Genomic DNA, 17,207 nt, shown 5'->3' with positions numbered 1-17,207 from the left:
TACAAACTAGTGATATCGTAAACCATAATTACCCAACAGAGATGCTGTGTGTGTGTGTGTATGTGTGTGTATATATAAAAGCCAAGGACTGTGTTTTACTCAAAAGCATTCATAACCTGACATCCAAACCCTGTAGATGACAGATATGACATTTAAAACCATTATAAAGATGGTAAAACAAGCACAATAATCCCCAGTTACAGGATGTGAAATACTACATGGAAAACAAGTATTATTAAAGAAGAAACACTATGTGAGAATCAGAGAAAAAAAGATTACTCAAGAATCACTGTTCTCTCATCACAACTTGTTTTTCAACATCTCTACTGAGACACTATAACAAAAATGTTGTAGCTATAGAATTATTTTGCCCACGTAAAAAAGACCATATTAAAGACCCATGTATGTCATAACTGCACATTCCATCTCCCCCTGCTGCTGCAGTATGGAAAGGCATTTGAGTAGCAAACCACTTATTTTTCCATTTTCATTTCTATCATGACACCTAGTTTGAATTCCACTTGTTTTAAGGAATGCAAGTGCAGATAAAACTGCTACTACATCTAACGATGAAGCAAGAAGTTAGATTTAATGTTCTTTTTCAATACAATTCTCTACCAAATTAAGGAAAAAAACAGAGGCAGATGACAGCTACTCCACTTGTGAATTTTTTTCCACACCCAGAGATTCATCTTTTACCACAAATAAATCCCAGCCTTTCAAAAAAGCTATTCTTAAAGGCAATTCTTTAGTTACAAGTTACCATCATGGAAGAAAACCAAAACACTGTACACACAAAAAACCCTCCACATTGCTTTCAAGTACCTCCATTTGAATGAGGTTTTTTCTTAAAAGAGACTGTGGTGACCATGTCCCATTCTGCTTCATAACTACTCGGACGATCTGCTCCTCGGGAACATTTTTCTTTCGGAGTTTGAGTCCACTCCACAACAGAACTGGAATCCTGAGATAAAACAACAAAAGCAACTATCAAAAAACACAAGACATGAAAATTGACCTGGTTTCTCAGATTCAACCTGAAGAATCATCATCTCTATTTTGTAGATTAAAAGAAAATGTATTGAAATCCTCAGAAACATAATACAGTTCAACACAGGAAATTTGGACTTATGACTAAGACTATGTGGTTTTTACTTAGTAAATTCCAACATCCTAAAATATCTTTGCCTCTCTCACAGACTTTATGAGCATAACAAATTATTCATTTAAGTGTAAAACTTGAATCTTTTTTAGTCACATAGTCTTAATACTGATTAAACACCACATATCATTGCATCTTGGAACCCCCACAGACTTCTATTTTTATTTTGCATTAGAACAGCACCTCTCACTTTTGTGTCTAACTATGAAGAGTGAATCACCAAACTACAACACAGTAGATGCAGAGGGACTGGTGACTGTGATATATTTATACTCATTTGGTCTTTACTATTCATAGTTAGTCCTCTACTATTTTATTTGTGAACCAAGTAAAAACTAAACACAGTCAGCCTACACATGTATTCTAATAACCTGAACTGGCCTGCAATCTGCAAATAAGATTCCTACATATAGCTATTACTACCAATAATAAATAAGCTTTGCTTCCAGTTATGAAATCACCTATACATTAGTTAACACAAAATAAAATCCCTAGAGAAACATAATGAAGAACACTGATAATTAACAAACAAACCTTTCCAGCACAGAGGATATTAGAAGTATCCAAAGTCTCATCCAGTGGTCTCCAGTCTACTACCACTTCATTTTCCTACAATACAAATCACAAAAAATTCAACACTACACAGCAAAGTATTTATTGTCATATATAGTCACCGTGTGTCTACGTTAAAACTTACATATACATATAGATGATGCCAATGTCAAACACAATGTGATGTTTGTTCATGTACAAAATCCTACACTTTAAAAAGGCATTTAAGATTTGCCAAAATTGTTATGTGTCAAATACAAAAGTTCAGTAAGTGTACTATGTACATACCTTTTCTATGACACGCAGTATTCCTGCTATTAAGTTGTCCTGGTCATCATTTTTTCCACAGGAGGAGTGAATAAAAACTCCTTCTTGCTCATATACAACCTATAAGAAAATGAATAATGAAATTTAAAAAACAATGTTTTCAAATCCTTTAAATTGTTTATCCCCCTATGGTACTCATTATCATTTTGATTCACTGACAGAAGTGGAAATAAACACTTCTATCTTGTTAGGGATTTTGTTACAAAGAGTCCAAGATCCCAGTCTTTCACTTACCTAAATCAAGAAACAATAGGAAATGGAACTGATCAAACTTATTCTCTAAGCAACATACTGACTAGTACTACTTTGTTAAAACACCACAAGAAAATGCATTCAATACTAATTATTTTTAAATCAGCAGGTACAGGTTCAGTGAAAGTCCTATACAGCTTTTAAAACATTAAAAGGCTTTCTTATATAGCCTGCCTTTCTGCCACCTGCCATTAAGCATGTTGAGATTATAAAACTAATTTAAATTTAAAATGGACCAAAATACTGTAAAAAGATGAACTCCAGAGAAATAAAAAATTATACCCTAAAATTAAATTCAGGGCCAGTGGCAAAGATTCTATCTGAAAGGTAGAATATGTAACAGTTGGATAAGAAGGGCTTGTAGGAGTGCACATGGCCCACATAACTTTTGCATTCAAGCATTTGCAAAACCCTTCACAGTATTCTGATCATGCTCTCAAAAAAAACAAAATTAAAAGAAAATCAAAGAACCCTTGGCTGTCAAAATTTAGCAGGCTTTTGAAAGCTACATACACAGACTCTTAAAAGCTCTATAATGACTGTAAATGGGTCCTACTTTACACAGGTCTAAGAGTGAAAAGTCCCTTCAATTCTGTGAAAGTGAAATAAATCAAACAGTAACAGTAATTGTTTGAGAACCATTTTCATTTTCACACCAAACTGCAAACACTGCCTTAAGAAACATATTTTTAAAGGCAAAGCTTAGAAATTTTTAACTATTCAGAGACAGATAATGCATTTCTTTGGTTCTAAAATAACAGGAGCTATTTTTCTCATTTATCCGCTTTCTAAAATCATGACACTTGTAGTCAGGCCAGTAAACTAAAAGGTTCGTTTTGCCTGTCTGTTTCAAAAGGTTAGGTGTGCAAGCTTAACTAGCTAGATGAGAAAACATGGCTTAAAAAGAGCCATAACATTTATGTAATTCATCCTTTCTGTTTTAGTTTTGCTGCAATTTTTCTACCTTTAACACAAGCAAGAAATTTCAGAAGTGCTCTAGTTAAGCAGAAATATCACTTGAAGAAATCTCTAAAGGTCACTTAGCACATTTCCTGCTTGAAGGACATTAACATCATTGCCTTGCAAATACTGGAAGTCTTCTTTCCTGTTCTCCATTACAGTTTTTTTCTCTTTTCTATCAAAAAACCCCACCCTAATTACTGTCCAACATGATACAAAAGAAATAACCAGAATTCTACAAAGAATAAAACAAAATGCAGATCATCACTGGTACAATTATCTGTTTTCAAATTCAGTTCTGTTCAAACAAGGCAACCTTGATGTTTATTTAAATTTTACCTTCTCTCTATTTGGATCTGATCTATCATGAAAACTAGTCAGAAATGTGAATCAGTCATCAACCCCTTGGACAGCTGCTCCAGAAAAAAAAAAAATAAAATCTATTTGTATCAGAGTTATACTGGTAGAAGTGCACTTCTGCCAAAAATGCATCATAAAGTATACCTTCTCAGTCTAGAAGGTACGCCACCTAATAACTGGTTTTATTATTCTTCTGTCCATTAATCTCTCAGAAGGACAAACACTTCCTTTCATGAAAAAAGAAAATGTGTTTCTAATGCTACAGTTGTCATGCAAGCACACTTTTAACACTTCCCTTCATGCCAAAATAGAACTGGTTCTGTACAGGTGTCACAAGCACCTTATTCCCCTCATACTGTTATTTAAGAGAAAATCTTCTACAAGTTTGAAAGGCCAGAAGGCCAAGCTGTTGAGATTCTTCTTTTCCAATCACAAGCATGATGTACTTACTGACTTTTTCCAACTGCTAACTAGAACTGTAACTAATTTGAAGAAAGATATAACATTATTGTATAAAAGAGTATCTAGACATTTTTTCACAGTTAATCCCTCTGCAAAACATTTTGGGAGTTACCATATTGAATTCATCAAAATACTGAGCCACTCTATTCAGCAGTACTTTGTAAGGTAACTCCATAAATGCATTTGAACAAACTGAGTTTGAGAATGTAATTCTATAGTGGTAGCACCTGAAAATTAGCTACATTGAGTGGCTATATTTCACACAGTGTTCTTAGCAAGCTGAAAATTCAAAAATGCTATTAAGTATTCTTACAGTACTTTACAGTGAAACACAGTTTGTTACAGATTTTTCTTTTCTGGTACTGCAACACTGACAAGCTATTCAAAATCAATTCAAAGAAGAAAAGTAATGTTAAATTACATGTACAAGTAATTAGTACTAAGGAAAGTATCAAACCAAAAGACAGTATACCAACAGATTTGAATAAAACCCCATCCATCACTACAACCACTAGTTGTGGTTGTAGTAGTACACAACCACTACTACACTTAGTAGCTCTATCTCTCACACCATGTGGCCTACAAAGGTTTTGCTCAGGGCCTCTGCAGCCCAACGCTCAGGGAAACGCCTGGTGAGTCAGCACACTTGGACCTCTTAAGCATTCAGGAAAACAGATTTCAAAACTAAATCATGGCTTCACACACTGACTCTTGCCTAAGCAGTAGGTTACTGCAGAACATGCAAAAAGGTAGCAGATGTTAGAGGATCACCTGAAGCATCACTAAAATGCCAGGGACTTGTGTAAGGTCTGCATGCAACAACTGCATAGTGAGATCCTGCTACGCATGAAGAGAGGAGAAGGAACTATATACAGGCAGGGCAAGATAATGAGACCGATGCCCCACATTAGCTGTTGAACTAACTATAACCCCTCGAAACCCAACCCAAATCTGCTTCTGTAATACCTGTCAATGCCCTCGGCACAGGAAAGCAACCTAAACTCCTTGAAATCTTGATAATCTTTAGCCTTCAGTGAACTAGGAAGGCCTCATTACCCACTGTGTGAAAGAATTCAAGAGTTTTAAAGAATATTATCTGCTCAGTTAGTCCATTATGCTTTTTGTATTACAAGACAGGAAAACACACTGCTGGCTCACCTTGGTTTTGCACTATTTATTATTTTACATATAGGCTCCTCCATATTTCACATGGGCTCCTTTACAGAGGTAAGAAGAAGGTGGAGACAAGCTCAACCTTCTGGTTTGTTTTCATATGATTAGAGCCATCACTCTTCCCCTAAATCTACACAAAATCACTAAGCCCATCATAAAAAAAAGACAAGTTGATGTTAATAAGTGCATACCACAGGTCACTAGATAAGTTGACATGTCCCTAGGATTCCCCAGTATTAGAGCCCTTCCACCCATGCAGCTAATAAGAATTCTGTGTTCTGCAGTCCATCCACTGGTCCCTGGAACAGACCCTCAGGGAAGAAAAGCCGCTTGTGTTGCTCAGATGCTTGAGGCCAAAACAGCTGTCCAGCAATGACAGACCTCACTACAGCTTTAAACAGTGATTGTTCTGTTTTCTTCTGTACCTGTTTGCAAACATCTACTGAACTGCCCACAGAGAAGCATCTGTCACAGGTTTAGATGCTATTACCTACATGAAAGCCAGACTCTGTTGGTTCCACAACAAAAACACAAATTAAAAAAAAAGAAGAGCGTTTATCAAAAGCACACACCAATGCAACCAAAGCAAATGAAGATGTAATGTGACAGAAGCTGAACAACTTTGAAAATAACTTGATTTCAAATAAATTTTAATTATATCTTGTGGCTATACATTGGAATTACTGAAAGATTTTCAGACATTTTACTAGCTTAAAGCTAGTTCTGTGCAGACCAGATTTATCCATCCTTGGTATCCTTAAGTTTCCAGAATACTTCAAATCATAAGCATTACTTAAGGCAACTTAAGACTGTAAAAGCATTCAGCTGGCAACTTTTTTCTCTAAGAAAATCATGGAGACAGTAGAAAAAAAGTTAGTATGATTTAAGTATCACTTTTTAATAATCCTAGTTTCAAGTTTGAAATAAGATGTACCTGAGAAGCTTACGAGCATAAAGTCTTTCCTGCTTATCAAGCAGTCCGTGCTGGCAGCGTACAAGCACAATTCACAGCATATTTATTTGTCCAGTTCTACTGAATGAAAACTAGACCCATTGCCTGTCTGTTTTAGAATCCCACCAAAAGCTGAAAGCTGATGCAAGTTTCCAAATGCTAGTGAGCCACTTTGACCTGTTTCTTTTTTTCCATGGGTGCTACAGAGGTTAAAGGCAAATTCACAATTCATCTGATCACTCATTGAAAGCACTGGACCACACAGAGACAACAGCTATTCCAACTCGTATCCTGAGTGAGGGTCTATAGAAGCAGGGAACCACAGCAGAAAATTCAGGAAAGCTGCACAAAGCAATAGCTGCCTACCCACCTACTATTAAAAAAAACAGATGGAAGCAGCAGGATGTAGGCTCAGTTTACATGTCATGGCATATGCTAGTTAAGGTTCTGGAAAACTCTTCAAGTATTTATAGTTTGTGTACAGCAAAAAATAGGTTTCTGAAGCCCCACCATTGCCCCAGTAACATTTTCTGAGAAATAAATGGTATCATTCTTAATAACATAAGGACACAGCATGGACAATGCATATCTCCATATTTCTATTGTTCTGATTACAGTGAGCAGCAAACAGGCAATGTCTGTAGCATTTTTATTGCCAAAGACATGTATGAGCAGGCCTTTGGGATGCTACAGCACCACCAACAACATATGGGAGAATACAAGCAAAGCCTTGTGATTTAATGCTTGCCATTTGATAGCAATTTACAGCCCTGTGCTACCCGCTAGTGAAAGATGACAACATTGCACTCTAAGACAATGAAGTACAGACAACAAATAAAAGGAGAGCTAAGATCTGGGGCTGCCACAGAACAGGATGGTCCTGCCATCCTCACCCATGTATTTTCCACCCTGCCTGTGCTGAGCACCTAAGTATTGGCTGTCACCACGTGTACTGATTGTTGTATCTCCTGTTCCTAGGTCTGTAACATACCAACAACCTGTCAAACACAGAACAGTTGACAGAAAGCAGAAGCTGCAACTCTCCCAGCTAGTTTGTCCCATGTTTCAGACACTTCATATTCTCACCCTGTGTTCCTGCAGAGTGTGTTCCACTCACTCCCCTTTCTGCCACCGAGTACAGCTCAAGGCCAGCACTGCTCTGCCAAAATGCCATCCAGCATCTCATAACAGACAGAGTCTGAAGCTCTTACATAGTCAATGAGCCACTGCTCTGGAGTAATTAACTAATTATGGCATGTGTAAATACTGGTATTAACAACTTTTCAATAGCAGTTACTTCATTTTTTGCCTCATGTTAGGGAATCAGGTAGAGGACCTCACCAAGGGTTCAACAGCTGAAACAGCAAATGGGAATGCTCACAGAAAGTGACTGAGCAGAAAAGTCTGAATGTTCTGCAAACTTCAAATTAAGGAAAAATGGCTCTGTCCACAAACATCAACAACAGATACAGCAGCAGTGCAGCACCTTATTTTCAGATTCTGAATGAAAGGAAACAGAACAAAAAATGTTACACTGTAAGGAAACAATTACAGGACAATAAAATTAATTCAGTTCAGAGAATGGTTGGCCTAAGTGACCTCACACCCACAAAAGAAAGCATCTTAGTTTAGAACTATGCATTAAGTAAAAAGAAATATAATTAAATATAAAAGTCTGTATTATACTGTTTGAATTTCCATCTTCCTCTTTGGAATAGCTGATGTTTGCCCAAAGCTTACTCACATATCCACTGCTAAGGTGTCACTGGGCACAATGATGTACCTACTACATCTGGAGTCTGTTTCCAAGGACTAGGTGCCAACACATTTGCGTGTCCCACAAAGCATCAAGCCAACATTATCAACATACCAACTTGATCAACATACTCGTCTGCTCCACAGAAGATATGCTACAATATCTTGCATTCAGCTTGTAATAAAATGCAAATCACAGAATGGTTTGGGTTGGAAGGGACCCTAAAGATCACCTAGCTTCAAGCCCCCCACAATGGGCAGGCAACATTCCACTAGACCAGGTTACTCACAGCCCCATCCAGCCTGGTCTTGAACACCTCCAGAGACAGGGAGCAGGCAACCTCTCTGGGCAAGCTGCTTCAGGGTCCCACCACACTCAGAGCAAAGAACTTCTTCCTGATACCCCATGTAAACCTATGCTCCCCCTTCAGCTGAAGGCTATGACCCCTCATCCTATTACTACATTCCTCTGGAAAAAATCCCTCTCCAGCTCTCTTGTAAGCCTCCTTTATGTACTGGAGGGTGCTCCAGGGTGTCCCTCCTCTTCTCCAGACTGAAAAACCCCCAACTCTCTCAGCCTTCCTTCACAGGAGAGGTGCTCCACCTCTCTGACCATCTTCATAGCCCTCTTTATTACACTGGATCTATGCCTATGGTGGGGACTCCAGAGATGGACACAGCATCCACGTGGTGTCCTATGAGGGCACAGGAGAGGGGGAAAATCCTCTCCCATGATCTGCTGACCACACTGCCTTTGATATGGCCCAAAACACAGTTGGCTGAGCTGCAGGTGGACATTTGAGTGATACTGAGCTCTTCACCCGCAAACACCCTCACGTTTTTCTCCCCTGAGCTCATCTCAATCCATTCTCCACCCAGACTGTACTTGTGCCTGGGACTGCCCCACATTTGGCCTTGTTGAACCTTGTATGCCTTTTGTTTGCTGAGCCTGTGGCTCAACTTTTTTCCCAAGAAAGTAAAATTTCACACCTGCTAGTCTTAAAGATGCCCAATTTCTAAGCAGGGAAGGGGTGGAGAGGGACAGAACCCCACAAATGTTGCTCATGTTGTGACAAATATGAGAAAGCTCTCAACACCAGGAACTACATAAGAAAAGTTTCCTACTTGACCACACTACATACTTCAAGCTCTGCCTTGTGCTCTGAAGATTTCTTGAACCACAAGTATTTCTGCTACTCATGCAACAACAGCAGGGTATCAGTGAAAATATAAGTCTGTTCGGGGTACTGAGAGCAAGAGCATCAGGTAGTAACCCACTGGTTCCATTATAAGCACTTCTGCAAAGAGAAATCCTTAATGAATAGAAAAAAGAAAGAAAATATAGAAATTTCAGAAATATCACTGCACTCCTATACATTCAAGCATAATAAGGCCTTAAATAAATTCAAGAGAGATAGTCTTCTGTTCACAAAGAAAACCCACAAAGTACAGTATAATAAAAAAGAATTATGATTGTATTCATAGTAAATTATAAAGGCTGAAAAAGATTTAACAAATGTTTAAATCAAATGTTTAATAAAGTGGCACAACAATGCACAGTACAGGAGTTTTGTGCACTCACATTTAATTAGTAGAAGGTGGAGCAACACACTGCCTATCCCACAGAATAGATATACACCTAAAATAACTCACTGTGTCTATGTCAACAAAATACCTGTAGGATGCAAAGTTAATTTGAACATACCAAATTAAAAAAAAAACAAAACAAACTTCCACTGCAAACACAAATTCCCTCCCCAAACATACAGCACTAACACGACTATTTAGCAATAGCTGCAGTGCTTCTTGGACACTTCTAGTTGCTGAACTGGCCAGACATCTGAGCTTAGAGATAAAGCTCAGATGTTTGGCCAGTTAACACTCTGAAACTTTAACTCCAAGAGCAAGAGCACAAGCAAGTGAAAAATAACTTCTCTGACAGCCCATGTGTCAATTGGTAACCTGAGAAAGATTTAATAGCCCATGTGCTGAAGATACTCTGAACTCCAAGAACATGATAAAAGTATCATTACTGTCTTTAGATCAGCTGCAATAGTCATCTGTATACTGACAGACTGAAATTGAAGCTTGTACTTCTCCCCATACACAACTTTTTAGCTCATTTTCTGACATGGTTTTCTGTTATAAGGGTGAATCCAGAGTAGGTTCTCTGAATACAATAAACTGCCATTTGCTAAGCAACAAAAAGAGAGAAAATGTACCTGTTTTCATAAAGTGTAACATATAAATGTACCTGTTTGCATAAAGCCAAAAGCTCTGAAAACAAATGACCTTATTACCAAGTTACTTCCAGAAAAAAAATGGCAACTCTAAGAAAGGGCAAAAAAACTGAAGTTCACACTGTTCTAGGGCAGACAGTCATTTATAAAGAATGAGTCATGACTCCAGAATTCAACAGCAGAAACTTTTCCTGAACAGAGTTAACTATCCATATAGAGAAAAACGCTGATAAGAACCTCGTGAGAAGTTCCAGCAAGAAAAAAAAAAAAAAACACAGGACGAAAGTCCAAGTAAAGTAGTACATGAGATAACCACATTTATAATTCATATCCCATTATTGTATGGAGCAGAAACCAGAGACTACATGAAATAGCAGGATTCTGAATCTACTGATATTAATAAGGTCTGGGAAATAAAATTAAAAATAAAAACAAACAAAACAAAAAATAAACAAAAGCCCCCCACAAAAGCCCAAAAATAGAGAAGAGAAAGGCAAACAGGGTAAAAATGCAATAGAAACCACAATCTTTTACGGTTTGCTGAAACAAATTTTTGTAAAAGCTGAAACAATGCAGGTTATCCCAGCTGCTTAATCCACTGACATGAGCTTTCCATGGGAACCACTTTGTGTAATATTTTGCAGAAAAGAGCACATTCATTAAAATACATTACTTTCATGTGATAAGATCTGCCACTTGAGAATAAAGCACTCCACAAAATAATGCCTACTGATCCTTCAGACAGCCACCACCTGAAACACCCCACTACAACACAGTGCAGAGCCAGAAGGAACACTGCAGTTAACCCATGACATCCACAGCTTGTGCAGACACAGAAGTGCAAAAGGCCTGAAGTGAGAATGCTGGGTCTGTACCAACCTACACTGCATTTATTCTACCTGGAGTGAAATTTCATTAGTTTGTAAGCCCTCCCAAAATCCTGCAGCCACTCAAAGGAACAATTTGTGGTCCAATGTGCTCCCAACAGAAAACTAACCCAGACAAAAGTAAGCAGTTGCATGTATTATTTCAGCTTGCTAGATCTAATTACTGACACATCAAATGAGTACAGTATCCAAGAAAGCAACAGTGCAACACACAGGTGGGGAAATACAGAGAAGGATGGAATTGCTCCTGAGAGCAGTGAAACGTCAAACCAGCCCAGCCACTTCATGAAATTTGAGAAAACACAACTGTCATTTTTCCTCTGAGTTAAAAGAGACACGGCAAAGAATGCAACTGAATTAGAGGTTGCATTAACAAATTGCATTAGGACAGTGGACGTGGCATAACTAAAACAGTTTTGCAACATCTTGGAGATTTAATCTCAGGCAGACATGGCTCTTGGAAAGGAACAATGAATACACAGCAAATTTATAAACAACTAATTCACAATCATTCTAGCATCTCATATAATCCATCACAATACAGCTGCTTTCACAAGAGACATCCTAAAGAAGGATGATAAAAGAAGAAGATCCTGATAAAAGCCTAAGTGGAAAACCAAAAACAACCTGAAAAATTAAAATAATCAAATATTTACCAAAAAAAATAAAATATTTCCCTTCATTCAATAAATTTCTGTATTGATATTAAAATGGGTAAAACTAAAAAAGGAACTTTTCTGTACACATAAAAAGTGGATGTGCATAGCTAGAAACAGCTGGGAGAACACTATGACTATCTTTATATTTACACACCTAACAGCAGTAAAGAACATAAAAATAAAATTGCAAAAACTCGAGCTGCATAAATTGCCTGCTCCAACAATTCTGGTTGAAACGGATCTGCTTTCAACACCTGGGCGGAATTTTCGTGCTATAGTTAAGGGCACTCCTCAGCACCCCCGGGGAAGCGCAGACGTGGCTAATTACGGGTGTTCTCTTGCGCCGAGATCAGCGTGAACTGAAACCATCATCTTCTGGCCCGGGCTGGAAAAGTGAAACCGCACACTATCACACGCTCACCATGGCTGCTACAATCGGACACCGCACCGAGATTTTAAATCCTAAATAAAGGATCCACGTGCTCGAGAACACCGCGCTGCAAAGCAACGCTTTCATAAGAGTAATGAAATAAAACTATTTTTACAAAAAAAACCAATACGGACACAATTCGTATGTGTTGGCGGGGGCGGAGGGAAACAGTGGGTGTTGCTTGCACCTCCCCCTCCTGCGAGCTCAGTCCCTGTCAAGCAATAATGTTTCGCTCCGGAACGTTCGGCAAGAATCCGCGGCGCACCAAAATTTTTAAACTACTAAACTATGGGACTGACAAGGCTTTGTACGCACGCCGGGGGCAGCTTCCCACACGCTACCAGCGCGCAGGCCGGGGGCAAGGCCGCTACCGTCCGTGAGCGCCTCCGGGACGCTCGGACACGTAGACGGGACAAGCGGCGTTCCTCAGCCTCCGGCGGGCAGGCGGGGAGCCAGCGCGGCCGCGGGGCTGCCCCCCCTGCGGAGAGCGGCCTCCCGCCACCCCGGGGCCGGGGCCGGGGCCGAGCTGCCGCGGAGGCGCGGAGCGCTGCCCGGCCGGCAGGTGCGGGAAGGGCCCGAGTCCCGCCCGAGGCCGCGACCACCTCCGGCACAGAGGGTCCGCGGCCGCTGCCAGCGCCCGGCTGGGTCCGCCCGGGGCCAGGACGACACCCGGAGACGCGGCCCCGGGAGGCGACACCCGCAGGCAGGGGAAAAGGCGTCCGCCCGGCCATTCAGCGGCCCAACTCCCCCCCTTCCCCGCGATTCCCGCCAGCTGGGGCGACCCAGCGCCCGACACGGCGCGTCCCGCGGCGGGAGAGACCGGCCCCGCCGCCGCCCGTCCCCGTTACCTTGCCGCTCGGCGGCGCCGCCATGTTGCCCACGAGTGTTTATGGTGACGTCGCACTCCTCACGTGCTTCCCCGCCGCGCCACAACAATAGCGTCACTGCTGCGAGCCGCGCATGCGCACTGCGCGGGGCCCAGTCCCGGGAAAGGTTGCGGCCGGGGTGGCTTTGCTGTGCCAAAGGCTGCGGCCCGGGACAGGGAGCGAGGGCTGGGGCCGTGCCGTGCCGTGCCACAGGTTGCAGCCCGGGACAGGGAGCGAGGGCTGGCTGCGCTGCGCTCTTCCCGACGGTGGCCGCGGTCCCGTCCCTCCTGTTGAATCCCTGGCATGGCCGCAGCCCTTCGGGAGGTTGCCCAGTGTGCAGCCGCGGGCCCTGGGCAGCGGTGACCGCTCCACAGCGCGGCGAGGAGGAAAGGGGATTGTTGCTCTTTATTTTTTTTTCTTTTTTCCACTCTCACCCTTTTTCAGAGCTCCCTGAGATTGCAATTGTAATTTGAGCAATGTTGTATCGTTGATATAAAGCGCACATCATACTCTCTCAAACTATTTTCTTTCTCTTTACGCTGTTGTCCAGTCACAGAATCATAGAATAGTTTGGGTTGGAAGCGACCTTAAAGGTCATCTAGTTCCAGCCACCCTGCCATGGCCAGGGACACCTTCCGCTGGACCAGGTTGCTCAAAGCCCTATCCCACCTGGCCTTGAGCACTGCCAGGAATGGACATCCAGAATTCCTCTTTACAACTCGTCCCAGCGCCTTACCACCCACACAGCGAAGAATTTCTCTCTAATATCTGTTCTAAACCCACCCTCTGCCTGCTTGAAGCCCTTCCCCCTTGTCTTACTGTTCCATTCCCTTGCAAACAGTCTCTCTCCAGCTATCTTGCAGACCCCCTTTAGGTACTGGAAGGTTCTGTAAGATCTCAATGTTACAGCACCCACAGGCACAACTAAGCTGCCCCAATACTCATATACCAGATCTTTAATGTTAGCGAAAAATACACTGCTTTCAATATGGTAGTTTTTAACACATAAGGCATTCAACACATCAAGGGACAAAAGGAGATCTTAATTACAATCTCATCCATCTTAGCAAATATTCAGCTTTCAAAAGTGTACAAATCTATAAAGCCTGAAAGAATTCTGCAAAAGTCAATGGATTTTGATTGGTCTTCTTTATCTGGAAAAGTATATTGTGTGTGGTATTACTTTTTAAAAATTGGCTTTCACATAATGTCTGAAACATAGCAAAGATGGTTTTTAACACATTGGTTATATTCCAACAATATAAAATATTTTAAGCAAACAGTATATCCCCAAATAGTGTTTATTTGAAACAGACAAACGAGATGTGTGCAGGGAAGTGATTTGCTTCTCTGAAGGAGCAAAGGTAATTTGAGTTTTGGAGTGGGTTAGTTGGGAGGTTTTATTTCTGTCATAAAGTGGCATTATAATTTCCTTCTGACTTTTTGAATTAAAACCCCATTTAGTTAGATTAATACCCATACCCTACTTACCTTGGAAAATCAGATTTCCAAATTTCAAGACAAATACTGATCTGCTTCAAAGTTGGAAAAGCCTGTTGTGACTCTCTGTCATGCATAAACATGCATAAAGATGATAAAATTAAATAAAAACACAGTTCACAAGTTCTTGTAGTAATCTCTAGGTCTGGAAAGTGTAGCAAAAATGGACACCTTAACTTTGGTGGTCCTTTTGTTTAAGAACACAACTTAGTGTCAACATGAATACAAGGGAGAAGGCTACACACTAAAAATGCATCACACATCACCATAAATTAATTGCTTTGAGGGGTGCAAGGGTTTTAGCTACCTTCCACATTGGTTTAATCTCACTTGGTATCCTATGTGTTCCTTTTCATCCTTTCCTTTTCCTACCCTTTATTTCTTACTCCTTGCAATATAACCATACATTACTTTCACACCATCTGTAATCCTGTTTCTCTGCACTTCCTTTTCATCTCTAACCTCCCTGAAATTTGCAATGAACACTGAGGACTTCCTTTGATTGGTTCCATTGCATCCCCTTGTTCTGGCTCTTCAATGAAACTGCTTTGTCAAGGTTTCTTTCCTAGGAGAAGCTCAAAATTGAGATTCAGATTGCAACTCTGTTAGTCAAGCCACAATCTACAGTAACTCCTCAAGGTCTGCTCTCTTTACTAGTATGATTGCCAGTTTCTAGTTCTCCTGTCTCTTGAACTTGATCATTAGCATATTGAATCAAAGCCTCTGTTTCTTTGTAGGAAATTGTGTCAATAAATACATATTTATCTCATTACTCATTGCCATATTTCTACCATAGCCATCAATTCTGATCCAAATTATCATTGCAGATAGCTAACAGACAAAATGGTTTTATTTTCCTCCAGATTCTCTTGGCAGTCATCTCTCTCTTCAATATCAATAACCATATGTCTCCAGGGCCCACAGCTTGGTTGATGCCTTAGTCTTAGAGAACTCTCAGGACTCTGTCTTTACATGCTTTATCCAACACTCTTGCTGGCATTTTCTAGTACAACAGCACTAAATCACAGCTTTCCCCATCTATCCACACAGCTAAATATTTTCTCTTGTAACATTCTGTTTGCTGACAGTGACCCACACCATTGTGATACATCCAGACTTCTGCAGAATGTTTTAGTCATTCATCCAGCCCATATTATTTTAACCCTCTCATCTTAATTCCTCCTGTTCATCTACCCACTCCCACCCTTCTACAGGGCCCAAGATAAAATGCCATTATTCTTTTTGAGGGCAATTATCACCCATTCTCACTCACTGCCAAAGGTCCTGCTTCTGTCAAGTCAGCTCAGTGCTAGACTTTGCCTATTATTTGTAAAATTTGCACACAAGTTGTGTGAAAGGCTTTTTCCTCAAGCTGACATTCGTGGAGCTGTCAACTAAGTAAAAATTGAAAAGATAAATCCCATTTGTGCTGTTCTCAGCGTGCCAGTCACCATTACCTCAGTGTCAAGAAGGCCAGTATGTTTCAAAGAACTCAGTCCCACAGACAGATCTACTCCATGAGATATATATGACCATCTTCTAGCTACTTACCCAATCTTCTAGACATCCATCTTGGGCCTTCTCCCTTGTTCTTTAGCAAATTTTCATTGTATAACAATGTGTATATTGTTACTTGGGGAGCAAAATTACTGTTTGCTATCAGGCTGCTGTATCAAAGGACTGCTGAAAGGTTGAAGTTGGCAGGAATCTTTAGAGATCATCTAATCCAACCCTTCTGCCCAGAGCAAATCACAAATGATTGCTCAGAGCTTTATAAAGTTTGAGAATCTTCAAGAATATACATAACCACAGACTCCTCAGTCCAGCTCTTTCATCAGTGTTTGGTTGCTTTTGGAAAGCCAAAGGTTTTTCTTATGCTTAAATGGAATTTCTTGTATTTTGATTTGGGTCCATTTTGTCATTGAATACCACTAAAGATACCAGTGCCTTCTTTACTTCCTCTCATAATCTATATTTAGATATTGAAAAGATCGTCTGAGCCTTCTAGAGACAACAGTCTCACAGCTGTCAGCATCTCTTTGTATGACAGATGGTCCAGTCTCCTAATTGCCTTTGATTGCCCTTCACAGGTCTCACTCCAGGCTGTCAGTGTCTCCATTCTACCAGGGAATCCAGCACTAGACCCAGCATTCCAGAACTCTCTCACGAGGGCTGAGGAAGTATCATCACCCCTCAGCTTGCTGGCAGTGTTCTTCCTGATGGAGCCCAGGATGGCTTTATTTTCTGGCTCAAGATTGATTTGTTGTGCAGAGGTTTTGACACTCAGATACCTTTGTGCAAGGCTGCTTCCCAGCCTACATTATTGGTGTGTTACATTATTGTACTTTGCAAACCTGAATGATACACAACAGCAAGTTCCATAGGCTGACATGGTGCTAGCAGGTCCCTCTCCCTCCTCCATAAGCCCCTTAAGGAAACAATGGGACACTAGCTCTATGCTGAAGTCCAACCTTTCACACACTACACAGATGGGAGTCTAAGGAGGAGGGTATCTGTAGCCTGGGGGCCCACTCTTTGTTGGATTTTAATTAACCATCTGCTCTAACACTTCTGTCACATAAAAGGTGGTCACAGCACAGCAGCCAGCACTGAGTGTGCAGCCAGAGTGTTCCTGGCTTTCCCGTGGCTTCTGTTGCTGTCACAGCTGCA

The 17,207-nt window shown here is 40.8% G+C and overlaps 1 protein-coding gene across 1 annotated transcript in view; it reads right to left on the bottom strand.

Moving 5' to 3' along the window:
• The window catches only part of TBC1D15 (TBC1 domain family member 15), a 34,786-nt gene extending 21,660 nt beyond the window's left edge, over window positions 1-13,126 (bottom strand). The window contains exons 1-4 of the mRNA XM_064701949.1: window positions 13,020-13,126; window positions 2,003-2,101; window positions 1,697-1,771; window positions 826-964 (exon numbers count right to left, since the gene is read on the bottom strand). Of these exons, the coding sequence (XP_064558019.1) occupies window positions 826-964; window positions 1,697-1,771; window positions 2,003-2,101; window positions 13,020-13,043 (337 nt within the window). The 5' untranslated portion in view covers window positions 13,044-13,126. The remainder of the gene's footprint in view (window positions 1-825; window positions 965-1,696; window positions 1,772-2,002; window positions 2,102-13,019) is intronic.
• Window positions 13,127-17,207: the final 4,081 nt, after the last annotated feature.

The sequence above is a fragment of the Zonotrichia leucophrys genome, chromosome 1A, assembly GCF_028769735.1.
Source record: "Zonotrichia leucophrys gambelii isolate GWCS_2022_RI chromosome 1A, RI_Zleu_2.0, whole genome shotgun sequence".
Classification (NCBI taxonomy): Eukaryota; Metazoa; Chordata; class Aves; order Passeriformes; family Passerellidae; genus Zonotrichia; species Zonotrichia leucophrys.
The sequence above is the reverse complement of the archived record's forward strand: the minus strand, read 5'-3'. Positions and strand labels throughout refer to the sequence as shown.